At 39.7% G+C, this 27,123-nt stretch overlaps 1 protein-coding gene across 6 annotated transcripts; it reads right to left on the bottom strand.

Moving 5' to 3' along the window:
- Positions 1 to 1,187: 1,187 nt before the first annotated feature.
- Positions 1,188 to 27,094, bottom strand: LOC107272938 (protein FAM102B). 6 transcript variants are annotated; one of them, XM_025090253.1, is made up of 11 exons: positions 26,784 to 27,094; positions 25,912 to 25,951; positions 21,898 to 22,545; positions 9,503 to 9,623; positions 8,662 to 8,852; positions 8,351 to 8,556; positions 8,036 to 8,255; positions 6,563 to 7,210; positions 5,286 to 5,435; positions 4,225 to 4,430; positions 1,188 to 4,134 (listed from the first exon to the last, which is right to left on the bottom strand). In XM_025090253.1, exons 3-11 carry the CDS (start codon positions 22,041 to 22,043, stop codon positions 4,013 to 4,015), a joined length of 2,010 nt encoding a protein of 669 aa, XP_024946021.1. In that variant the 5' UTR covers positions 22,044 to 22,545; positions 25,912 to 25,951; positions 26,784 to 27,094; the 3' UTR covers positions 1,188 to 4,012. The 6 variants fall into 6 exon arrangements, with proteins under 6 accessions (XP_024946021.1, XP_015606115.1, XP_015606114.1 ...); XM_015750629.2 differs by lacking the exon at positions 25,912 to 25,951 and having other exon boundaries at positions 21,898 to 22,104; positions 22,186 to 22,545; XM_015750628.2 differs by lacking the exon at positions 25,912 to 25,951 and having other exon boundaries at positions 26,784 to 27,087.
- Positions 27,095 to 27,123: the final 29 nt, after the last annotated feature.

Below are 27,123 nucleotides of genomic sequence, written 5' to 3'. Positions count from 1 at the left end.
TTATGAAGAATAATATTGATTTACATTGCATTAAAAACCACATCTAGGGAAAATATGCAATAAGAAAGCAACACTGTCTAGTAATAATGTGACGTCATCAAATCAAAATTTGTAACTAGATCATATTCCAAATGCTCCAAAACATCTTCGTGAGCTCCGTGAGACGCATAAATTTATACCGGATGGCACCATCGCCATATAGCATGGACTACGTGATCCCTACATCAAACGCATGGAGACTAAAGTAGAGGAGTCCCATCTCTAATAGGGGAATCAACGAAAAAACGACACCAGAAATGCGTCGAAAATAAGAAATTCACTATTTTGCCGATGTCGTCGCTGTTGTCAAGAACTAACCTATATATAGATATAGAAGCCATGTAGATTATATATATACATGTATATCTTTTCGCCCGGTACTCTCCCCACCATCGGCGGTTTCACTAGCGGAGTCAGCGCCGCAAGTGTCGTTTCGAGCAACCTCAATTTTAACAGCTTTTCGGTGTCATACCTTATGTACAGAGATGGGACTCCTCTACTCTAGTCTCCATGATCAAACACGTTGAAAAAAATGTTCGTTCGAACAGACAAAGAAGGACTGAGGTGGCAGCCAGTAGCTCTCCTTTTCTAATGCTCCCATTGGCTACGTTTTTTATATTCTCTTAACCAAAATACTAGTTTATGCTCCATCCCTATATTTCTATGCATATGTTTCCACCATGCATGGTTGAAATAGAGTTAACTAATCAAGTTAGCTTATGCCGCTCAAATCTCGTTTTTAATTGGTTAACTCTATTTCAACCCTACACGGTAGAAACATATGCTATGACCAGAATACAAACGCTTTAGAGTGCTAGCGGGTATAAATCCATGTACCTCGCGGATATCACGCATTTGCTATAATATACTCGACCAATCAGAAACGTGAGATTGGTTTCAGGGCTCCCCGCTCAAGTGGCGCGTCGACACCGAAATAAAACTAAGATCATGCAAATTTAATACTAACTACTATTATCAGTTATCACTATTATGAAAATTGGTCCATTTGGTTTAACAATTAGAGCAAACTATAGGAAATATTTTTGTTGAAAAATTCCATAAACAATACATAGAATTTAGATGAGTTATCATTCAGTAACCAAATTTGTTTAGCAGGTAATTAAGTGGGAAAATGAGAAAAACGTGGCTCTGATTTTCATGGTGTTATTATCAGCACATGGAAGTTCTCCTTTTGCATAGTTAGATATACGGAGTGTCAACAACGGTAAATAATAGAAGTGGATCCAACAAGGGCCGCGATGGGCACGCATTGGGCCATAGTGTATTAAACTTAAATTAATAATATTATATAATACAATCGAGTAATACAGTAATAATGGGTATTATTACAATATTGTAAAATATCACAACAATTAATATTTGTCTCGTGTCAAATGAACAAAAGACTGCTCCGTGCAATGGGTATACGCAGATTTGTTTAGGGGGGATCACACAGAATTTTTTACTTTAATCTATCTTATCATTTAATTTCGTTCGAAATCGCCTTACTTTACTAATCGATAAGACAACCATTGCACGGCATAGACACCCATTAGGTACCGCAGCAATAAAGGAAAAATATATATATAATTTTATATACAAAAGAGGAATCGCTCCGTATACTCCCAGGCATTTACCTTGTTGCTGTTGTTGTCTTAATATAATTCCTAAATAAATTAATTCTCATTCGAAAACGTCCACTGGTTTTAATTAACGACAATATCAACCCTCGCGTCATAAACAAAGAAAAACGCACGGATATTATTGTAAAAATAATTTAAAGCAGATGACGATAGTCATCGCAACTTTACCGTGACATTCTTTCACAAAATCCGTGCATACACGGTATGTCTGTGTATTTAACTTCCGCGCAGCTTTGATAATGCAATATTGTAGTACTGTAACTCATTAAGCGTACAGGAAGGCCGTGCGGTGACATATATACTTGCCCATTCTCCCTGTATCTCCTTTCAATAAATTAGGGCGAGAGAAATGAAAGATCCTAGCCTTTTTTCTTCAAAAATCGGTTTAACAATACTGTTGTTTATTTTCTCCGACAAGTGAAAATAGAACCGTTCGCCTATTCACGCCGTCATAAAATACAGCACGGGGATCGTCAGTCACAAACAAAAAGAAAAAGAAAGAAGCCAAGAATCCGGCGAACCCTCAACCCTTGAAAATAAAACAAATATATAGTAAACAAGGTTATCCCGTGAGGGGCTCATAATTCCTAGTGCGTCAATTCCATCTTCGTCTTATTTCTTCATAATTTCTTGCTATTGTTGTTTTATCCAGAAAGGTGATAAATGACCGGCGAAATAATGGCACTCAGGTATGGTTTGGAAGGTCGGCGCATGGTTGCACGATGATGCACAATACAGGATGTACCAAAAATCACCAGCCACAGTCCGACATACATAATGATTGTTATACCTGTATGGAATATTAACGCTTGATTTTACACAAGAGCGCCAATTAATCTTTATTCTTCGTTATCAGTCAAGAGTCACTATTTAAATATCCTATAATACTGATCTATAATAATAGCATTCGCAAATGACAAGCTATAGCAGAAAATAAAATCCTATCTGCGCCAACACGAACTATACTGCGTCTTTAATTGAAAGGTGCATCGGCCACGTTATTCACTGACATGGCGTGTGATTCGTGGCTCGTCCTGTACGTACAAAGCACGTTTGTAATATTTTTCCACGAAGTGGTTGACACTTTAAATAGTTTCTTGTCTTTTTCATAGAGTTTTCATTTCTTGTTTCTAATACAGGGCGAACAGGGGTTGGATTCGCGCACCACCCACGCACGCACGCATACATATTTCAGTCACGCATCCCTCTCACACAATCAGCCTCCACAATATATAATCGTAATCGACAGAGCAGTATAGTGTATTCGCCGTAATACGTAGAACTCGCATTTTTATAGAACACCAGCTATTTAACTACGTAACAATCACTACGCTGTATATACAAATTGCTAAAGAATAGCTGGATTGCACCAACCGTCGGAAAGATAGTCTTGAGAAAAAGCTCCGGTAGCATTGATGAAGATGATCAGACACAGCAACAAATATAGTCTCGGTTATTCGTATCTAATATTGTAGTCACTGATTCCGAGTGTTAGGAATCAAAACGAGACGGGGACGACACGAAGATCAAAGAATCGAGCCGAATCGCAAAGACAACGTGTAAGGAGGTAAGCGTTGGTGCAAGCGCAGCATTATTCTCTCTTGAATATATTAGTTAACACTTACGGACTCGAACGACAATTGTCGCAGCCAAATCCATTATAGTACAGCTATTATTGTTTCGTACTCGTCGTAATACCACTCTAAGTATTGACTAAAGCTCCTCAAGGCGGTAACACGGCAGGCTATGATGAGGTTATCTTGTGCTCCGTCGAACAATTGGAAGAGAGTAAAAAGCCCCATCTTGTCTTCTGTGTGTGTGTCTCTCCTTCTCTCTATCTCTCTCTCACTCGTTAAATAAACATTATTTCTCTCTCTCCGTTCACAATATGTCTCTCTTATATTAAGCTTTCTTTGTCCATCCTCTTCCCTAACTCTCCCTAACCTCCAGAGCCTCGCTTAACCATAACTCATACAATGCGTCGCTTATTTAAGTTATAACGAGCCTTTTAGTTTTCATTATACCTCTTTTTCGCTACGTGTAACTTGTGTGTGTTTTTTGTGTGTCTCTAAAATAAGTAAGCTTTCGGCTTCCTTTAGAAGATCCCGAAGATGCCTTTCTTAAACCTTGAGCTCTACGTACACTTCCTCCTGGTTTCTCTTCACTAACGGAGGAGCCACTGTTCCTTCATTTTCTTTAGTTCAGCATCGTCTTCGTCGTTACTACCGGGGCTCGCAGGTCTCATAGACGAGTTCCGGTACCAGAGCCAGAGAGAATGTCGTACCAGCGGCTGGACGTGTGTATTGCCGCCTGGACGTGTTCACTTCGTGTTACCTGTTATTCTCCTCCATAACGACCTGCTTGAATACACCTGCAGGCATTTGGCTCTTGACTTCGTGACTTCCTAGGGCCGTCGTACCATCCTTTCCAATGAACAGTTGTAATCCCGATGCTAAAACGAAAGGTGGAAAGTAATATTAATAAAATGGATATAAAAAATTATAACTATTGTCTCCCTTGTCACAATAGAACGTCTACTCACTTTCAGCACTTTCGAGGTCGGATTGCTCCAGATTTGTAGCCTTGAGTAGTTCATCGATAAGAGAGTCGGGATTCGGCCTGGTTACTTCGACCCTACAGAGAACTGTATTACCAGTACCATCCTCTGCCTTTTTTCTGCGCTCAAGAGCAGCCTTCGCCCTGTCCAAGGATCCCGTTTCGCTCAGTCCTGATCCTCCGGAGGGATTTCTACAGCGTTACAGATAGAGATATAAGTCCTGGCAGTCATTCAGTCGTTTCATAACGTAAAGAACACAGGTGAAAGAGTGACCGAGCGAGTGAGAGAAAGTGAGAGGGAGGAAGTGAACAGTGAATTCGAATTTAATTATCAGTAGTTCGTAAAACATTAGAACAGACAGTCAATGAAAATCAGTGCAAGATAGTGCTTCGTCCAGTTCAGTGGTCGCACTAATGCAAACCTGAAGTAAAACCAATAAGAATTATAACGAACCGTAATGAAAAGCAGTATGGTAGTAAAAACAAAATTACTAATCCAACGCAAAGAGTGATTGATGCAAATCCATAGAATTCAAAGAATACACATGCAATGAGTGCATGCACTAGTTCATAAGAAGTATGCACACAAAGGGTCACGACAAAAGGTAGTTTAGAGTTCAAGAGAAGTCAAAGCACACTTCTGTGTTTTCCACGAATCGATCAGCTTCCATGAAGCTTTCCATCGATTATAGCAGTGTTACATATACATGTAAATATTTTTCGTGCAAACATGGAAGCCTCTCGATTAAAATCAATTAAGCAACGTGATACAAGCTCGCTGGCAAGGATAATGAGAAAAAGCTGAGGCTACACTCAGAGGTAATAGCATAGTAGGACTTGGGACGAAAGTTAAGGAAAAAAAAATTCTCCAATCGAATAACTTTTTAAAGCAAATCCGAAATTGATTTAAAAAAACATTTATCGTGAAATACGAGAGGCAAGTATTTTTTTTCGTATGAAAAAAAAGACATATATGAAGTGACGTAATAGTTGACTTTCGTACAAAGCCCAGGGCGTTATATACGAGACACGAAAGCATGGACTGACGGTGGGGTTATGCTGTTTCGGCGCTGTGCAGTTGCAGGTGCGACTTCAGGTACTCCTAGCGAGGACTCTTCGGAGTCCGGGCTGGTTGCAACGGTAGCCAACTTGCCCCCAGCCCCATCCAGCAACTTACGATGACCTCCGCCAATTCCCCTGCAAGGATTCAAAGCCGTCCTAACTAGAGAAGCCGTCGAGCTAGTGAAATTTCGAGCTTTGCACGCGGACAAATCCAACTTCGTCCGAACGCCTCCACCATTTATGAAATCAATTAACACGTTCGCCGTGACACGCGAATCAGTCAACAATTTAAAGCTATGATTATTACGTGTACACGAAACTGTCTATACTATATTGACAAACATGTGTGTACACGCAGCGAACGTGTTAGTCCTGATACGCCTGACAGATATTAGAAAAACATACAGGTATATACCTGGTGTATTTATATATAAGAATTTCATTATTGGTGTTTCTGTGTAAAGTGTGACATTTTATTAAAGCGTGATTTCGTCAATACGCAGACGCAAATTAGCCATGAGTTATGTTAATGCACGCTCATGCAATTAGTTATTAGATGTGAGCGATTGAGGAAATTTTCAAGTCGCAGCATGTATCTGGTACTATGGAAAGTAAGGGAGATAAACAGCCGTGTAAAAGCTTAGCACGGGGGTCTCCCGACTATCGTGACCTCATATCCTATGCTTGTACCCCACTCTATAGAAGATCGATCAAACAGAGGGACGGAAACAAAAGCGACTGAAGGGATATGAGAAATCCAGGGACGAAATTAATCAAGACACACAAAAAAAAAGAAAGGCTATCCACCAGTAGATTCCATCGCGATACGAGGAGATACGACTGAGCTGCTGGTTAGAAAACTCGAACGGCTCGTACCGCTATAGAAACTGGTTAGACTCTCCATTAACACCGGATATCACGACCGCGTATTTCTGTGACATGCTGAAAAAAATTAGTGAGATGTCGAGGATCGATAGAAAATATTCAAAATTTATTAGAAACGGTCGTTATATCCGCAGAGAAACACACGAATGCGAGAAACTAGCAGTAAACACGGCAAACGAAGAAAGAGAGAGTAGAGTAGAGAGAAAAAAAGAAGAGAAAAAAAATAAAAATAAAAAAAAATGTTATTTTTGTCAAAAGTAAATAATGGACGTGTACTGTTTATGCATGTCTTTCTTTCTTTCTTTCTTTTTTTTTTTTTTTTTTTTTTTTTTTTTTTTTTTTTTTTTTTTTGAGAAACTCCATGATGAAGGACCTACCTGAGGGTCTGGCCCGCCGTCGCGGAGAGAAGCGAGGCTCTGGGAGTGTCAGGCCTATGAAGAGGATCTGGAGAGGATACTGCCCTAGCCTGATCGACGAGTCTCAAAACGGGACTGGTTTTGCCCTTCTCGATGCAGTCGCAGGTTTTGGAAATACCGCGCCAGGCCGCGTGACCCAGTTTCGGTCTCCACTGACCCGCGAGCTGCGTCGATTGGCCCTTATTGTCATCCCGGTTTGAATTAGCGCGCGAGTGCCGCAACTCCGCGGGACCGCCATCGATCTCGTCCTTGGATAGATTATTGTTCTCTTTAAGAGTGCCATTCGCGAGATCAGCGCAGTTAACGACGGCAATGTTCACGTTCACCGCTGCGGCACTCGAGGCTTCGCGAATCTTCCCCATGTCGTGCCTACGCGAGGATATGGGACTGGAGGTCGACCAGAAACGGTTACGTGGATTCATCAGGGTGAGGGAGGGTGAGGGTGGCGACATGGGATATTGACTGGTAGGTACACTGCTGCTACTATTCGTTGTGGTTCTCGTTACGTTGGTACTAGTTGATACGGATTCGGGTTTGGTTAGATTGGGCTGATGATTTTGGGAGGGAAGGGTTGGTAGGCGTGGTGCCCATACCGGCCAAGAGGGTGACCTATAAAGATCACAACACAAATATCGTTCAGCATGCAAAATCATAAAACATATATATTCCTTACGCTGAGTAATAATGCTCGAAAGAATACAGAGGATAGAGTATATAATGAATGTCAAAGTGATAGATTTCGCGATTTGCAAAAATATAAGAGAAACGACAAGAGTAATCGATATGTGAATGTATCGCTAATGGCAACATAATCATACAAGAGGGATGGGGTGGACTGAAAATAAGACTGAAAAAGAACATATAGTTAAAATATATATATATATATAGAGAGAGAGAAAGAGAGAGAGAGAGAGAGAGAGAGAGAGAGAGAGAGAGAGACAGAGAGAAAAAAAAGGAGCGAGAGAACTGAGCAAATATTTTCTTTTAGCTACCATCCGTGAGTATCGTCACAGTTCCGGTATATAAATATGCATCTTGGACTCGCAAATATTGCAAATCGACAAAGCGACTAGCATCCAGCCTCTGTGTTAGTTCGACGATCAAATGTGTAACGTTAGTATTGTTAGTAATTACGGTGAAGGTGTGTATTTATCATTTGTTCCATCCACTTTTCCTCACAATTATTAGTATCCTAAAGTATATAGTCGGTGTATGTACAGCGTCGCGAGGATAGCGATAGTACGGAGATAGTCATTAAAGCCGAAAAGAGATATTAATGTACAGAAATGTCTGGCAGAATCCAGTAAGTACCAGGGTTATCCCCGTCGACATTGTGTCTCTCTAACAATTTGATAAGACCAAAATGAGAGTCATTTTCCCTTTCCTTCCTTCTGTATGGCAAATCACCCGACTCTGCCTTCCATCTATTCTCACCTGATGTGTCCACTATCGCCGCTACTGCTCTGCCGACTGTGCTGACTGTGCGAGTTCAAGGATCCGTATCCTGATCCTTTGCTGAGCTGACTGGTATTGCTACTGTTGCGTGAATGACCCGATTCCGTGTGCGCTTCGGTCAGACACTCAACAGGAAGTGACGTAGGTACTATTTCGCTGAGTGTCATAGGATCATAAGTCTCCGTACCACTCAAGAGTTCTAAAAGGACAGAGCCAAATAAAAATTTCGTTATATCCTACACCAAGTGTAGAGAACCAAAGAATAATAATGGTAGTATCAATCATAGGATTTACCGGAGGAAAAGAGGGCAGGCCTCTTTTTCGGAAGACTTCCAAAACCGCTGCTGGCACTAGCTATACTTCCGGCCAAGGAACCACTAGATACATAATCGTCACGATTACTACATCTTTCCGAGCCTATCACTTCGTCACCTGTGACACCAGGTACACCAGGCACTCCAGGAACGGCTAGCTGAGTGTGCTTCAACGAGGGCGATGGTCTGAAAAGTCATGTTTCCATCAGACACCATTCACTGATTTCAATTATACCAGTAGTATAATTGAAACTCTTTAGGATTGTTTTAAGATCAATAGCATTAACATACACTTTGAACAGGATATCTCCAGACAGCATGTTCATCTTGATAGCTACCCTTAGCATGGAATTGTCCTGTCGATGCCTGGCGTCGTATCCTTCCAGTAGGCATCTTCTTCGACAAAGACCAGCCCCCGCGAATTCCGCCAGGTTCAGATCGGTAAAGCCGAGTTTTTGGAAGGACCTGCCTCCCTTTAGTTCCTGCAAACGATAGGAGCATGAGACATAGGTGGTAAGCGAAATCTGATACGTTGATCGATGAGTAATTCGATACCGCAATCTAAATTAACTTTTGGACTGCGGAGATTAATTAAGGCAATGATCTAATGCATAATCAGTAATAATACCGATGATACCTCGGGACCCCGATGACCACAAACCATGACATAATACAATTTGCAATCCGCGCCTATGTAACACGCATATTCTAAATTCAGCCGGATCATTTATATCAATTAATCACGAAGAGCAATTCCATGGGTCATGACGCACAGGAAAACTCGCGTGCGGATATCGAGCTGCTGGTATATAATATACGATTTCGTCGTTCGTATAAATTAATTAAATAACGTTGCCTAATGACCGGCTGGTAAGAGTTCCTGAAAACGTTTGACATTTCACATGCGCGATAACTCTCATGGAAAGTAGCCACTTAGGGGCAAAGTTTCCAAAAATTAATGAGCCTTGTAGTTGACATTAAAAAAAAATCACCGGCAAATCCGGTATTTCAAATACCCGATAAATAAATGTAGATATGCTAAACTTCGAAGTTACGTGTAAAAGTTAATTGGACGCTTTCGATACACAGTAGAAAGTAAAAAAAAATGTTATAAACAATCATTAAAAATTACCTTTCTCACGGATATCCTTAAAATGCAAGGATCCAGGACTCCGGTCGAAGCATTGGCACTCATCTTGCAGACAAACTCGAATTTTGCGTTCCACCTCACGGTGTGTTCTTGGACCTCTTCCCTGAAAGATTAAAAGAAGCCAAAATGTTAAAATGAATTTAGCAAGAAACCAGCCACCATTACATTAAGAATCCTTGATTGATTTTCCGCCTTTACTGTACATTGATATTATTGTTATTGGCATTGAGTAGAAGCAAATGATTCATCATAAAATTCGAAGACCTTGCCAAGGAAGTTTAATAATAAATCTACGTCAATGAATTATCGTCCCGGTTACATCCACTTCCGGCACGCTCGTTTCCGCCCATAATTAGTGTAAACGAAAAAAAAAAAAACTTTTTTTTTCTTCCTGAATTCAAAAATAAACTCCAAGCTCAATCAGATCTCTGTGACGGTAATTCCCTGGAAACAAATAGCCCAATTGTGGCTGGTGTGAGCGAGCTGGAACCTGGTGCCAGCACAACGCTAATGCCTTAACGAGATTAGGCATTAGATGAGAGCGACTTAGTCTGATTTCCTGCGATAGACTCGCGACAAGCATTTAGCAAGAACAGTCTATCCATTTTGAATATATCAAGTAGCTACTGCGAAACTAGAAAACGATAAGAGACTTGAATTTGCGTGGGCCTAGCGTAGGACTGCTTGTTACTCATCAAGCGATGACATTGTCGGTAACGTAGATAACGTAACTGGGTAACATAGAAACAAGATAGACATAATTATCGTTAAGAAATAATATTATGTAAAACAAGAAGATACAAAAATTAGGCCAATGACAAATATATGATTTATTGAATAGAGAGGAAAAAAGATATATTAATTGAAAGGCCATAATCGACTTTTAAAGAAGGACGTGTCCCAGCATCCTTTCCGGAGCTGATCGCACATCGTAACATCAATGAATTCAACTATCCATTGAATATAATAATACGTCGAGTGTATCCGGCTGCGCGGTAAAGATTATGGCCGACAGTCCCTGCCGTACCGACTTATCAGGACGTAAACCAACAAGGAACGTTTCATCTCGAGTAATATTTTCGAGACGTAATAGCGGCGCAGCAGTTTCATTATACTTGGAAAAAAGTTCTCGATAATAATCGAGCTCGGGCCGATTTCTGAGAAGGATTCCTTCGAGTGTTCTCTCAATACTCCCGCAGGATGTCCTGGTTAAGCGGCTTGTGAGAGGCATTAATGAAATCACACTAGCGTACGAACGTAGGAGGACACCCGGGTCAATTATTTCACCGCGGAAGCTTCGGGCGCGATACGTCAGTTTTACAGTACGGAACAGGGGTGGCTGAGAAAGCATTGTCTACCCGAGACAAGCCAATTACCGTGGAAACCAGGCCACGGGTAGCACCGAGCAAACCGAATCCGGTTCGTTTCATACACAGTGGACTCAAACGCCACTGTTGGATTTTCGTTGGACTATGACAAAAAAAAATCATTAACGACTAACACGGAAATGATCCGAGCTACGATAAGAATGCGTAAACAAGAAACGCCTTCGTTTAGATATTATTTTACTTTTGAACGATATAGGGTGGTTTATGAGTGTCGCCATTACGAAAGGTTTAAGTACGACTACAACGTTTAGTTACGAACTGTCGCTTAGCAACGTATTCAAAACAAAACGTTTCTGCTATCTCTTCGTCTTGGCGAGGAAGACACAAAATTTGTATCGACTTAATGCAGGCCCTTTCACATGAATCGAGAAAGAATGAAATCGTCTTTGAATCGCGTATTCCTGGGCTGTCGTCTATGGATCTGTCATCTACGTCATCTAAATAAAGAAAAGATTTTGCCTGAATACATATGCACGGGTCAGTCTGGAGTTTAGCGAGATTCTAGGTATACAGGACTTTAGGACGATATGCGCCACGTAAAGTAGCGATGATCTGATGAAGAGAGAGAAAAGGAAAAGGCAGACGCACAATGATCTCGCAGTCTCTCCCGTAAGAGTGAGAGTCGCTCGGATCGTCGGAGACGAATGAGAGATGGCCACTGCAGTGCCGGAGGAGAGTTCTCGCCCGTTTTAGCGAGTCGTTCCACTGCTCCAAATATGTCGGTCGTGTTGGCAAAGACTCGATTCTCATACGCGAGAAAATGCAGGCTTGCTATATACATTATACATATATACAAAGTGCAGCAATCACAGTACGATTCTTTCACAAGCTATCAATTCGTAAAGGACGATATAAAATCCATTTAATTAAAAACTTGTATGGAAATCCAAAAACTTTAATAATTAGTTGCAGCCAATGTTCAAATCAAGTTCGCACACATTCGAATTTCACGATACAGTAACAAGACTATCCTATCATCCATTTAGTGATAGTCCCTATGACCTTTGGCGATGAGAATTATTTGAACCTTTATTTTTGCACTTTTTTTTCACCGAGCGCTGAGTATATTAAGACTTGCGTGTTATACCGACGTCGTTTAAGGGATCATCACAGTGTGACCGCCCGAAAAATAGCCGATTTTCTCAATTTTTTTTTAGGTGGATGGAATAAGGTAATCGGTCTAATTTTTTTTTACAAATTGAAGCACCTATGAAATATACAAAATGATTTTTAAAAAATTTCTTTATGTATTGTTTAAGGTTGTTTTTATTTGTGGAAAATTGAATGGAAAAAAAATGGTGTTCCATGGTGGCCAGGATTGCGGGCGCAAATTTTACCTCAAACAAAAATTTCAAATGGTTTATAAATCTGTAGGAAAGCCGCTATGCTCCTATGGAGGCTTTTTTGTTTTTAGTGAAATTTGAAAAAATGGCGTCGGTTTGAACAAAACGTATAAAATTTAGCCTTTTTCCGAGTTTTTCGTAAAAAAAAAATAGGATGATTTCAAAATAAAGAAACAAGCTTTCATAGCAACATAAGAAATGACGTGAAGAATGTTCTGTTAAAATTTCAAATGGATAGCTAGAAAATTCTTCCTTCGGAGTGGCCACCGTTTTGAAAAACACCATTCCGAGAAAAACGCGTTTAAAGATCGGAGTGCGCCAGGTCTGACCGTCCAATCCCTTTTTCTAAGAAAGGCTGTAGCGACCGAAATAATTCGAATTTCGACATAAAAATCGGAGAGAATGTTTATAACCGTGCATACTATCAGATAATGAAAAGAAAAAAAAAAATCGATTTTTTGAAAATTGTACACTGTGATGATCCCTTAAGTGAACTAAATACGGGTAGTTTCAGAAATCTTTCTTTCCCTCCTTATACCCGCAGGCATTCTCGACTGCAAGATGAACTCTTTAGAAGCGACTATAATAATAGAATTAAAAAGCGTGTGTGAAATAGGGTAAAATGGCGGTTCGGTTGTACCGACGGGACAAATGCTAAAAATGGATCTTTTTTTTTACATGCGAGATTACATCTGGAAACCACGGAGCAATCAGTTTACGTGCAAGTCGCGTATTCAGGCTGCAAAGTGTTTTTCCACACGTGGCGACAATTGCATGGGTGACATTTGCTAAATGGAGATCAGCGTTCTCGTAGATGTTAGGTAAACTTGAGTAAAAAGTGAACGGGCGTAACCTGAAAATTTACAAGGAAAATGCATAAGCCGGGATTACGGGCAGTAGGCAAACAGACGGTAAACTTTAATCTGTAGTCTCTAATGAAATTTCCAGTCGTGGTTTAATAAAGCTAAGAGATTAATAAATCTTGGCGATATCGCGTGGGCCTGGAAACCCACCCTTATCTGCTCTGGGTATTATACCGTAAGAGTCAAGTCAACTCGTATTACCTGACCAGGTCGATAATCGTGTTCTTTTACGATGCCCCATTACTAAATGGCAGAACTCGATTCAAATATACTATATGTAGGTACAGTCGATTCATCGAAAAAAAAAAAATAAGTACGCGTCAAGATATCCCAGAATGCAATGAAAACGTATTATTCTTACTTTCGAAAAATTCACAACTCTCGTTTCTCATTTTTATACATAGCTCCCCTCTGCTTGATTTTTCCGACCCTCCGAAGCCCCGTTGGAAGCTATTACAAAACTAAATGACACACTATTCCGTGAAACAGCCTTGAAACAGCCTTGCCCACGGCTACGCATTTTATCCACGTAGCAGACAGATAGCCACGTAGCACGCATAGAGCAGATTGTGTAACGGGCATTACGAAAAAAAAAATATATTTATTCTCGACGACCAATTTCATTGGTTAACAATGACGTATATATCTGCCGTTTGAACTTCTGATTAACGCGTCGATAGCTAAAAATCAATTTGGAATCTGTCTACGTTACAGCTATATGTATCTTTATTATCTTATAAGATTATCACGAAGCCGCCTTGTTTTTCGCACTGTCAATCCAGAGCTTAAACCGTTCACCATGTTAGGTATAGTATCCATAGTAATAGCCCATGCGCACAATGAAGGTAACTGTAAACCAAACCAGCGTGACGTGTCAAGAATTTATCGATAGGAAGAATTGACCACTGCATCACGAGCAGACTCAGCTATATGTATAGCTCGTGGAATATCCGAAAATTGATTAAAGAGAAGTAAAATATACAAAAAAATTGACATTTTCACGTTATACAAAAGACTACTGTAAGAATGGCATAAATTTCGCAGCCTCTTATGACGTAAGCTCTTCAATCAATTGAAATTTCAAATTAATCATCGACGTGAACCTTGACCTTGAACTTTCGTTATCATTTGTCCTGCCTCCGTAAATTCTATTTAGCAGGTCGCAACGCCTACGCGGGATCATTAAAACAGTATATATAGTACGTGTGGCGAATATGTAAAGAAGGATATTTTCCTTAAACGTCTTTGTTCCACTCGAGACACGCGTAAGCGACTGTAATTTTTATTAGTCGTTTATCTGACATTATACCTCTACCACCGCCATATGGAACTAGAGATGAAACACAGAATCTAAACGTCACTGGGCGGATCCGTATAGAATAGTAAATAGACACATTCTTGTCGACTAATTAAGTATACAGTTTTTTCAAAGTTAACATAACACAGCTTACAGGTCTATACTATATGTATATATTTACTTACACGTGCTCACACGTGTACATAAGAAACACGAACTCTCGTAAAGTTTGAGGATAATTTCGTGTCAGGCTCGTGCATCCCATATAACGCAATGGACTATTATCGAGTTGGCTCTAATCGAGTCGCACGCGTCTAAATTGGTAAAGAGAAACAAATAGGAACCGTTACGCTACTGGTTTTAAACTTAACGCGCTACTTCCTGAATATCCCACCTACTACCACCAGAGCGCGCACGTGGTCTACTGTCTAATAATAAGCAGTAATAAAGTACATCTAGAATGCTTGTAGGTACCTAGCTACTTCCTATTACTTCCTACCTACCATAAGAAATACGACAATAAAGACCGCTATTACGTATACGTAACACGGTATAGAAAGTAAAACAGAAATACCGATATATATATCCATAAAGTCTTCCTTAGGCGCGTTCGCATCGAACTCGTGTCAATATCGTAATTGACATATGAATTCCGCTGGCGTCCATCACGAACGACGGAGGTCGTTGGCATGGACGATTCTCTGAAAACTTTAAACAGACCATAAACCAGAGTTTTAACTCGATTTTCGAAACTGCCTTTCTCTCGAACTTTATACGGTTACGCCTAGCTTTATTCTCTTTTTTGATTCGCCTTACTTCACTTTGGCCGAGGCCCGCTCCCGCTTACATAAGCCAATTAGGAAGGAGGATGAAAAGTGAAGGTGGATATGCAACGTGACGATTATGCCACGGTGCCTTGGTGAAATTTCCCCCCAAGCGAAATTCAGGGAAAACAAAAAGAAAATACTTATGTACATGGCCAAAAGGATATTTTCATTGGCGCTTACGAAACGGTCATAATGTATGTATAAAGTATCGCGACAATGACACTGGTGAAATATCCGCCCGATGATTACGAAAGTCTCCTAAGTCACGAGTATGAAAATATTTCGTTAACCAGTAAAAAAAAATTTTTTAGGTTATACAAACACGAAATTTTAAAAATCTCAAAAAATAAACATTAATTATGTTATCAATTTAACGTATTGTTTAACATCGGTTGCCACACACCACTTATGGGCACTGTGACTGGCATATACCTTTCATAGCTGGCAAATTTATCTGTCAAAAAGCTGTTAAATTTGACACCTTGTTGTTTGTAGTGTTTACACAAGAGCCGACGAGCAAGCTGATAATATACAATCGTTATCAAAGACTCCTCTTTTAATGAGGACACGGTCAACGAATACGGCGAATAGCACGAGAAGAGTTAAGGCGCCACGCCATTGCATATCTCTTTAAAAGGCAAACCATCGTGGGACCAATCGATGCAGTAGCGACTGTGTTCGACTTTGGGCCCAATGCCAAAGTAGCAGCGGAATCGCCCGACCCAGACAAGACATTCTAATCAAGGCTGCGCGCGACTTGTCGCCTTCCTTCAATCCTCGATCAACCTTCCACCCATTTAATTACGAGATAACGGAGACACAACTGGCGCGTCGCCGCGAACTCGACCGACTCTTGCAAAGGTGATACTACATGATCACAAGGAAATGTGAGAACTCGGTACGACCGAATTTCCATTGGGACTTAAAAGCACGCGCGTAAACGTTCCACGCGTTACATACGGGCTAATAATGTTCCCCAAATGATAATGCCGCTGCCAGTAGTGTAAAATAACATGGAACGCGCGAGGGCTCATGGGATTTTCTCTATTCCACGTACACAGCGAAAACCCAGATGTAAAGCGAATGACACGTATATCATAGTTTCGCCGTTGGCATTGAGCTTTCAATGTAATGAGATATTCCGGTTGCCTGAAAAGTTGTTGCGATAAATTCGAGCGAGTCTTGGATTCCAATAGGATTGTGTCAAGTCCATAAGTATAAGTTGCATCATCACCAGTTGCTACTAGGAACAGCCGCTGCTGCCCACTTCTATGCAGTAATCGCGATACGCGTAGTGTACGCTGGGTATCTCACTGTATACCGTGTATAACTATATACGTGCCGCGTTTAGAGTCGAAGCGTTCGGTAATTTCGTCGCGACGACGTTTCGCCGAGATGTCAAGAAATAAAAATAAACCTGACATTGGCAATGGGCTGAGAATATTACGAGCGACCGTAACGATTAACAAGAACGTGATTAAAGCAAAAGGTGTACATTTCCGTTGGAAACTGAATGAATTGAATTAATGATACCTCGTGCAACAAAATGTCGTTATAGGTATCGGTTGACTGTGTTAAGGACGAGAGGCAATGATACGGAAAAAACAGGCAAAAAAGTAAAACCAAACTCGAAGGCCGTAGCAGCCTAATGTACTAAGCACGTGTACGAAAAGTGACGGCCATTGCTGCCCCCCCCTGCCGTTGCTATGCTTCTTATCCGTGGTACCCACTAATTATTTTATCAAGTCGTCTGTCTGGACAGACAGATATACACCTTATTTATGTATTGTGACTGTGTGCTGCTTATGAGTACACACGTGATGCTTGTACTTGTAAAGGCATGACGATGGAATTAAAAGTACGATCAAATGTAAAGAAGTTCAGTATACGCGATATCCACATTACAGCAACCTGATTTCACTTTACGATAAACGTGCTGCATTTATAAACGACATTTTGAGATCAAGATGCATAAAAAATATATTATATTTTTTGACTCGGTTGAGTTTCCACGTGTTGCTATAAATGATATAGGAACTTTTCGGGTATCTTTTTTTTTCTCATCCGGTGATAGTCACGGCCGTCTATCTGGGCGTTTTTTTTTCAATGGTCTCTTTTTTAAATCATTTTATCTCTCTCGCTCTCTCCACTATTTCCCTCGAGTGGTATCGCATGTCGCGGTTGATCCGGTGTTTTCAAAGTTGATAGACCCTTAGTGGTTTCATGATGCGACCGATACGATTTACAGGCGAGGAAACGAAGTAGACAAAGAATACAGAAAAAAAAAACGTACCGAGTAAATGACTAACAGCGCGCTAAAGATAGACATTTCCAATTATTGGAATCGGTAGCTAACTACAGAAGGGCGTAGATACACACTGTTAGACACTCTATCGACGTGTATTTTGCTATAAACACTGGGTGATTTTTCGAACGGTTTTCGGACAAGCTAAATTTAAGTCGGTCAGCTATTAAAGAAGATGACAAGGCTCTCTTTCTATGTGGACCTTATCGCGAGCTCGTAAACGCTCCTCGGTATTTCCTTTGCGCTTGAAAATGGCCGGCCTGCCGTTTCTCATGAACATTATCAACCGATTAATGTCGACCAACGTACTGCGCGAATGCTTTGTGATTAAAAGTAGAACAAAAAATACGTACGAACAAATCAGAATCAAAGAACCCGATAGACGTCGCTACGCTAAATCAAATAAGTCAAAAGCGTCTTTCATGCTTGGTCCAAGAATGAGACCCATTATGGTACCGGCCAGATTGCCTATAACTCAGCGAAATATGTAAAGGCAAAGAAACTCTATATAACACATATACTAGTTACCCGGACGTGCATGCATGATAACAATGTCCATGAATGAAATTTTTCGAAAAGATAAGCGACACGAAGCAAGGTTCTCTTGTAACATTGAAGAGGGATAGTGAAAAAAAAAGGTGTAAGTAAAAAGGATGATCCACAAAAAGCTCGTATAAACATCCTCGATGCTGTCCCACTGCTCTGAAATATGTATGAACGTAAACACACGTGAAAGCATATAAGCATAACTACATAACGTGGACGTATATAAACTGAGTCAAGGTACATGGTCGAGACTAAGAAAAAGTCGAGAAATAAAAAAAAAATAAAAAAAATTATTCTATATAATCATCAATGACGTCAAGGATCGTGAAGTAAAATTGGACTTTTTTATCTTTCGTATAGGTTAAACTAAAGCAACTTAGTTGTAAGCGTGCGTATTAAAGTATTCACGTGCGCTCGGGGAAGCGCGTACAGTTAATCTATGATTACAGGCTACGTGTATATATCAGGTATATATATATATACACATGTATACGAAAAGACGTAGTGGGTGGTGAAGTGTGGTGAGGCCACAGTTTGCGCATACGCATCTAGATGAATAGTATTGCGAGCGTGCAAAGTGGCGAGGCCAATCGATAAAACACGCGAATGTCAAGCTGCACGTGAAACGACCTATATAGGTATTAGCCACAGAGCGCCATTAGCCCATAGCCCTACGGGATAAAGGGCGCCGGAGGCTTTATTCTTGTGAGATAACGGCACGCTATATAAATATACACGGTATATCCCCTGGACATTATAGTGATGCAGAAGATTGGCCAGGAAGCGCGATTGGCGCCCATTCCTTCCTTGGCTTGACCACTGTCGTGTGTATATACACATTCCTTGCGATCCTACGTATATAGTTCAAATATATCTACGCTCGCTACTCCTAGAAATATAGATATGTTCATTAGAACGGATATGCGGAAACTGTGATAATTTTAATTCAGTTTCCTGCTGGCGGTAACACTTTGATGTGGTACGTTAAAAACCGTTGGTTTATGATACTGAGATATTTTTGTATCCTGTTATCTTCTTATACTTCACCCTGTGCTCGGTCAACGTGATTGCGGTTATCGTATCACAATGATATGGGGATTACGAGATAATTCAATGGATTGTATGGTGTGTGGGAGGGTATACTATTATTTGGAGCGAATGATGGATTTAAAGGAAGTCTTGCGGATTATACAATATAGTAATGGTAGACGATGAATATTCATCAAGGACGAGTACAAACCAATAGGTTATTTTCGAAAATGGTTCTACCCATTGCGGTGTATACGGTAGCATGATGCTTATGACAGATCCCCTTGGTCGGTAATCCCAGGAAAAATTAGGTTTAAGGTAATTTTGGGATAAGGGAAAAAAACAGTTTGAGAATTTATATGGGGAATCAAAGAGGGGAGTGTCGTTAATGATTTTTAAAATTGAAAGAAATTTTTCGCGGAATCTATATATGTATATAACTTTTTTTTCTTCAATAAAAATCAAATAATTTAATAGAGAATCTTTTTCGGTTCAATTTCGGCCAGTCGCCTTCCTTCTGAATGCATTGCTATATACGGCAGTTATGCGAGCTCCAGGAATATCGGCCTATAGCATAGATTTACCATCACATGTGTATAGTACACACGTGGTCGCAAATAGGCATACCCGTATTTCCAAAATTGAATGCATTCTGTAATTTCTGTACAGTAAACTATATTTCCAACAGTTATGCATTAATATTTAAGTATTCCCATACTGGTGTGTCATAATGCATAGATACATGTATCATGACATACATATATCAAGGGATAATGGGGTGTTTCCTCATCAGGATTGGTGTGAGGTCCAGGCTGTCCCTAGGGAACAGGACATTGTCCATTATTGTCCATTATTATGCTTTTTTATTGACAGATAAAGTCCCTCCTCCCCGCCCCTTCGACCCTCTGCTACACCCTCTAGAAATTCTACGTCACGAACAAGTTCAAGGCCAACGATAGAAAAAAGAAATCATATCACCCCAGACATAGGATGCGGCACTGATTGCACTTGCACGATACATGACATTTTAATGCCCCAAGTACTGGAACATGATGTTACAAATCTAGATATCCAGCCAACGTACAAAAGTACACGAACCTCTAGCCTGCATGCCACATACTATTATTTTTCATTCAATTATAAGAAAAAAAGAATCAATGCTCGACGTCAAAGCAAACCAGAAGTTAACCAATTGACTAAGAAAACAGACTCTAAAAACATCTACAAAGGAAACCCCTCGTACAAGAATCTCCATCAATAAACTATTAATGGCCAAACGATAACTCGTATATGTTCCCTTTCAAAGTTTACTTATCACAGCTATAAAAGTCCTAAGGAAAGTAACGATAATCCAAACAATACAAAATTTATACTAGCAACGTATCCATCCAATGAGTTTCAATTATGTATACACGGCAACCGGGATTTTCGACTTTCTATATATACCATATCCAAACAGTATACAGTCTTTATGAAATCTCTAAATACATAGGTAAGTATACATATATGGAAGTCCAAACACGATACATGTACGTGTATATTTAATAGGCTTCCCCATGGAGTCTGGTGTAATCAAACGTTTCCTCTTGGACGCTCGAACCTCTATCCTCTATCCTATCCGCCGTTAACTATTTCACGCAGGGACATCGTGCGCGATGTCGACAGGACATTGTTCATTATACTTTTTTAGTATAGCCCAATACAGCGCATAACAACAAGTTCGTCCGCGTGCGAAAGCATCGGTGTATATATTGTCCGAGTTGATGCTGACGTCTCAGGGGTGATTATTAAATAAATAATTTACAACACTCTTACGCGGGAGCATGCAAGTTGACAAGTTAATAAATAATACAGAGACTCCCCAGTTCGCATTCTATTTTCTACTCGGTATCCCTGTCACATATAGACCAAACATTTCGTCTAACTCCTGGAGTAGCAAGTAAATACAATTGCTCGCTTTGGCTAGGAACGCCTGCGGCCACGTGATACAAGAGTAACGACGATAACGGTTCCAAATGGAACTGACCAAGCGACACAATAAAAGTAACGCGCGAGTTAACGGTTCGCAATTTTAAGAAGAGTCCTCGAATCTTCATAGAGAATACCTAAGATCGGTTCGTGCTACAACATTTTAACCACCCGTCTGCATAGTGCAATAACGTATGTACAAGGCTGCAACGAACGCACGTCTACTCGTAAGACAGTATCGTTAGCTTAGTTTATAAATATTTCCTCATTAAACGTACGTTAATTAAGCGAAAGACTGCTCGGTTACTAAGAATTAATTTTGATCTTCTTAGGAAGAAATCGACAAAAAGATGTACATACATTGCACAAGGTATGTCACGAGTGTACAGAAAAACATGTTGAAGAGTTGGTACATAATACCAGCCGGTTAGAGACATCTATAGGTATAAATGCGTGCCAGCCTGAATCTACGTAACCTACTCGACTACGTAACACGCAGGTCTGAACAAAAACACGACTCGCTGCTGCTACTGATAAGGCAAATGCGACGTGTCACTCGCGAATCGGTTTTATCGGCCAATTAAAAAGTAAGCCAGTGCATACCTTGACTCGAGCACTCGGTTTTGAAGATTCGCAAATTACAGTCTATCCACGAGTCAAATTCAAAGACTCGAGAACTCTTTTATATGGAAACCCGTAATAGGACGGACCTTCCAAAACGTACGTTACTCGTGGATAGACTATATGACCGAAATGCATCCACGTGGCATAACGCAAGCACCTATTGCACAACAAGGACATCTGGACTCACCTAGTGGAATGATCAACGAACGAACCGCCGTCGAGTAAACGAAGTTTTGCGAATAATACAGCGCTCACGAAAGGCACGGCGGTTAGTTCCTCGAGACCGACCTCCACGGAGAATTTGTACTTCTTCTTCTTCATCATGAAGGCCATCTCAGGTAGCCCCGGGCACTTCACTTTGACGAGCTTCGGTCTTGGGAGCTTCTTTAAGGCCCTTCGGAATTTCACAAAAAATTTTTTGTCTTGCTCTAACCCTCCTTTTGTTTATCCCCCGACACACTGTTAACACACTTACCCCACTGACACTAGAATTATAGTTAAAACCAGCTCGTTGTTTACTAGCGGACTAGTTTAATTTACTCTTCTTTTTTACAGCCTCTTCCGTATCTTCGTTCACGGCATGACGATCAATTTCATTGGTTTCCACTATCCAATTATTTTTGGATTTCTTCTTGCCGAATGCTATTATCAAGTCAATGATGATTATGATGATTACCCGGTTTATGAACTTTGAACTTCTAGAGGATGAGGAAGATCCTGACGAGGTGTGGTCGGCATACTGCTTCTAGGAACGTTCTGCGAATTCTTCTTTTAATGGCCATTTTTGATTGTGGACTCCTGCCTTTTATGATACACCATCGTTAGCTGGTTTACGCTGAAACAGTTAATTCGGTAATTAGACTAATAATCGTGAAATATAATAGGTTCAGTGTTATTATTATCCGACTGAAATGTTTTATACATCTTGTAGATAAAAAAGTAAAGTAGTTTTTATATATTTTAGTCTCTTCTGAAAATAATTATAAAGGTACGATATTTGCTTGAATTGAGTATATTGTTATGCCGTCATGAGTTCTTTAGGATCACAAATAAATAGTTGCACTGATTTGGAATTATATAGAGAACTATTATAGTTTATTGAAGTTGGTATAATGTAAATACTAAGGTAACACAAAGATTTAATAGGAGTAGGCACGATGATACTAATTATTCACAACTATGAATACGCTCCAGGACTTCGCTCTTAGCTAGGAACTTTGCGAGTGACCGCTGTGGCTCACAAGGTGGCTCTCCGCTTTAATCTTAACGCCTTATGCATAGTTTATGCCTCACGATAGGATTCGTCGTATAGTTAATCTCCAGACGCAAAGTCAGCATTAGACGAATGCTGACCCTATGCATTAGGGTCCGGGAAGCTAGCCCCCCAAAATTCGATAATTTCGGTTCCATTGTTTGTTCTGAGTTGTTCTATGTTTGTACTATATTGTTCCAGAAAAACAAGTTTCTCAATTAAAATTTGTAGTGGTGAGGCGAAAGAACAGTTTTTTACCGGAACCCCCCACTTATGGAAAATCAAACTTTTTTTAGTTGTTCCAGGTTGTTCTAGGTTGTCTCAGGTTATTCTAGGTGTTTGTAGATTTTTCCAGGTTGTTCGAGGTTGTTCGAAGTTAGCCCCCCATAATTCGAAAATTCCGGTTTCGTTGTTTGTTCTGACTTGTTCTATGTTGGTTCTATATTGTTCCAGAAAAACAAGTTTCTCAATTAAAATTTGTAGTGGTGAGGCGAAAGAACAGTTTTTTACCGGAACCCCCCACTTATGGAAAATCAAACTTTTTTTAGTTGTTCCAGGTTGTTCTAGGTTGTCTCAGGTTATTCTAGTAAAACCAGGGAAACACTGGAAAAGCGGAGGAGGACGAACGCTCTGAGAATAGCATGTAGATATAGGACCATTTCGAATGATTTCCAGGTTGTTCCAGCTTGTTGTAGGTTTTTCTAGGTTGTTTTAGGTTTTTCTAGGTTTTTCTAGGTTTTCCTAGGTTCTGGGTCTATCGATGATTGTTCTAGATTTGTATAGCGATCGGATAATAGAAACTAACTTAGAACAAGGTAGAACAACATTCGAAATCGGAACTATACAATGTAGAACGATTTTATATGTAAAAAACCTTTTTTTTTTGATCCCATTCGAGTATTCTTCACTTAGCGGTAGTAATATTTTGGAACAGTATTTAGAACAACTAGAACAACCTGGAACGACAAAAAAAAGTTTGATTTTCCATAAATGGGGGGTTTCGGTAAAAAAAAACTGTTTTTTTCGTCTCACCGTTACAAATTTCAATTGAGAAACTTGTTTTTCTGGAACAATATAGTACAAACATAGAACAACTCAGAACAAACAATGGAACCGAAATTATCGAATTTTGGGGGGCTAGCTTCCCGGACCCTAATGCATAGGGTCAGCATTCGTCTAATGCTGACTTTGCGTCTGGAGATTAACTATACGACGAATCCTATCGTGAGGCATAACAATATACAAAATTATAGAAAGTGTATCCTTTTGTTCCGTATCATGTCAAGTAATCTGACGTCTTGCGTCTTAATAAACGAATAAACTGTTTCCAGGTGTCAATATTTCAAAAAGTGTTAACAAAGCAGCGTTAGTACTGAACGTCTCCTTATTAAATTAGTATCCAAGGAGATTAGGATGTGCTTAAAATTCAAAGATTTCAAATAAAACCCATTTTAAATAATCGTAACTCCGAATGTCAAATTGATTGGACAGAAAACGACAAATTTGTTATTAACCTTATTATATCGAATCTTGAATGAAAAACTAACGAAAACAATTGGACAGGAACAAATTTCGATTTAAGTACCAACGATCAGAAACTAACGAAGGAATGTATTGATTAAGACGACTGGGGAGTTACTTTCTAACCTCAAAGTGGACTATCGTAATTTATAAGAATATAATAAATTCTCGTGCGAACGTAGTGCACACAGAAGTTTGCAAGCAGTATTGTTATTTCTATAATACTTTTACGCAGAATAATTGCGAAATGAAAGAATGAGACGCATGTAATGTTTTGAGGTGACAAATATTAATACTAAAATTTTACAAGGGTCTCGTTCCGTTATTTAGCAAATATTCCTTAAGAAAGTGGCATATCGGTAACCGTGGAACTTGGACAAATCTGCGTGCACTCGTGTTCGATAAAAAAGATCCATTTATTCAGTGTAATTTGCGATTTTCGCAATTGTAAATTCAAGATAGACGTTTGCATTCTCCAATCGAGTTACATAGATGTAATGAATTTCAAAATCTTCTGGTCATTTTTAAATTCAAAGTTGGTATAGAACTTCTAAACGTACCCAATAAATCATCCATTTTACACTAATAAATCATACAAAAGACTGATAAGGTTCTAAGCGCGTGATAACACTTTCCCCTGAACACTGAAAATCTCGCATACTACGAGACTTCAAAAGACGTTTTCAAAATCGGTGAGGGCAAATAAAAATTTGTTTTTTAATTATTAACAAATTGAAATCCTTACAAACCAAGTGTATATAAAACGTAGATATCCAACTTTAGTCTATCCACGGGTACAGGTTGATATTCAGGGGACACTGGTATATTGAAAATCATGAGGAAATGGCCCCTCGAAAAAAAATGTAATAGGTAGACATACTTCACACAGTGAAATTAGCAATTTAGATAATTATTGCACATCAATTAGTCATATGAAGGCAGCGTTAGTACTGTACCGTCTTTTATTCCACTACTAATGGAACATCCTGAACGCTTATAAACGATAAGAGTTCTAGAAGGTGTATGGAAGATGGTCGCAATTATTTACACAGTACAATAAGAAAAACGTAAATGTACATTAAAGACTTGATAATGGCAATTGTACAAATCGATAGGAACCGTACTTGCAAACAATTAATCATAATACGTATATACGTAGAATAACAAATAATGGAGGTGCGAGAATGTCTCGTACGCATTTATTGTTTTCATTTACTTTTTTTTTTTCTTTTTTCTTCAATGCCATAAAACTACTTTCTCGTACATTAGGAGCAATCACCGTGTCAGAACTAGATTATACTGACCCGAGGTTAAGTTAGTCGAATGGTTTATATTATTATTGGCTGCCGTGTGATAGTTTTTCAGATGTAAATTCTCACTCGCAGGAAAACGCAGTATTTAGAACAATTAGTAAGGAACGTCACTCACGTTAGACTGTATACACTAATAGCGGCAGTCATTGTATATTCTTGAACGATGGCGATAACACAAATAAAAAGTTAATTAACAGGTTGCCAATGGTTGTAAGAAAAACAGAGAAGGAAAAACACATTTAATATGATGCTGATCATTATTACCGGTTGTTCAATATGATTACATTATTGTTTACGATCGAAAATACAATTGTCATTCGGTAAGCCGAATAATGTTGCACCAAACGATAAACCAACATTCATTACGTATGTACAATTTTCATAATATCCTCGGGAAGAAAATGGATGCACCGTTCAAGCGTAGATGAAATATCCACGTGCAAGAATTCAGTGAAAATTAAACGCGAAAGGCAGAGCAGGAGAAAGAAAGAAAGGCACTGCCAAGAGAAATGGACTTTCAGAACTGGAGAAAACTGGGAAACAGCTGTCCCGTGATGGCAGGTGCAGTCAGAGAAGTGAGCCATAGATTTTATAACCTAACAACGAGCCGCTAACGTTTGTCAATATGTAGAATGCCTGCAGCAAAGGAATTAGAGACTAAATGAATAAATCCCAGAGTGAGCAATTTATGAGTAAAGACAAAGAAAATTTTGTTCTCGGGAAAGAGAAGATCTGTGAGAATCTTTAGGTAATACTTGAGCAAAGAAGGTGCTGTTAGTGATATCGAATTTCGGATGCTCTATATCTCTGTGAATCTTGACTTGGTGTCCTCAGTAACACGGACATAGAAATGAGTACGTATGCAGTCACATTAACATTCTATCCTCCGCAAAGAAGTCCCACTGGAGATAGAAGTAGCAGTAACAACAGGAAAGAGTAAAGCAGCACAGAACGGTTGTAAGCAGTGACAAAAAATTTCTAGCTCACCCGTACGAAATCTTGTGAAAATTATCTTTAGTGTACGTATATTGAGATCCTGTGCCTTTAGCCACATTCGCACTTTCTTGCATTTAACATAATTCGCGAGTTTCACGTAAAAAGTGTTCCCGGAACGCGACGCGAATTTGTCTCGCGTTATAAGCAGGTACGAAGTCGTCGAATACGTAGCGCTCGAAGAACGGCTGAGAACTGACGCGTCTTCGTTTTTCGTCTTGACTGTCGACGCGACTGCCATCTGTAGTACGCCTCTGGAAACTGCACATAAAGGCGGATTCCAAACGAACTCACTTTTAAATTTTCCTCGACGTTTCATGAATATCCACTTAAA

The sequence above is a fragment of the Cephus cinctus genome, unplaced genomic scaffold (assembly GCF_000341935.2).
Source record: "Cephus cinctus unplaced genomic scaffold, Ccin1 Ccin1_scaffold1333, whole genome shotgun sequence".
In the NCBI taxonomy this organism is placed as follows: Eukaryota; Metazoa; Arthropoda; class Insecta; order Hymenoptera; family Cephidae; genus Cephus; species Cephus cinctus.
Note: the sequence above shows the minus strand (reverse complement) of the source record. Positions and strands in the feature narration are given on the sequence as shown.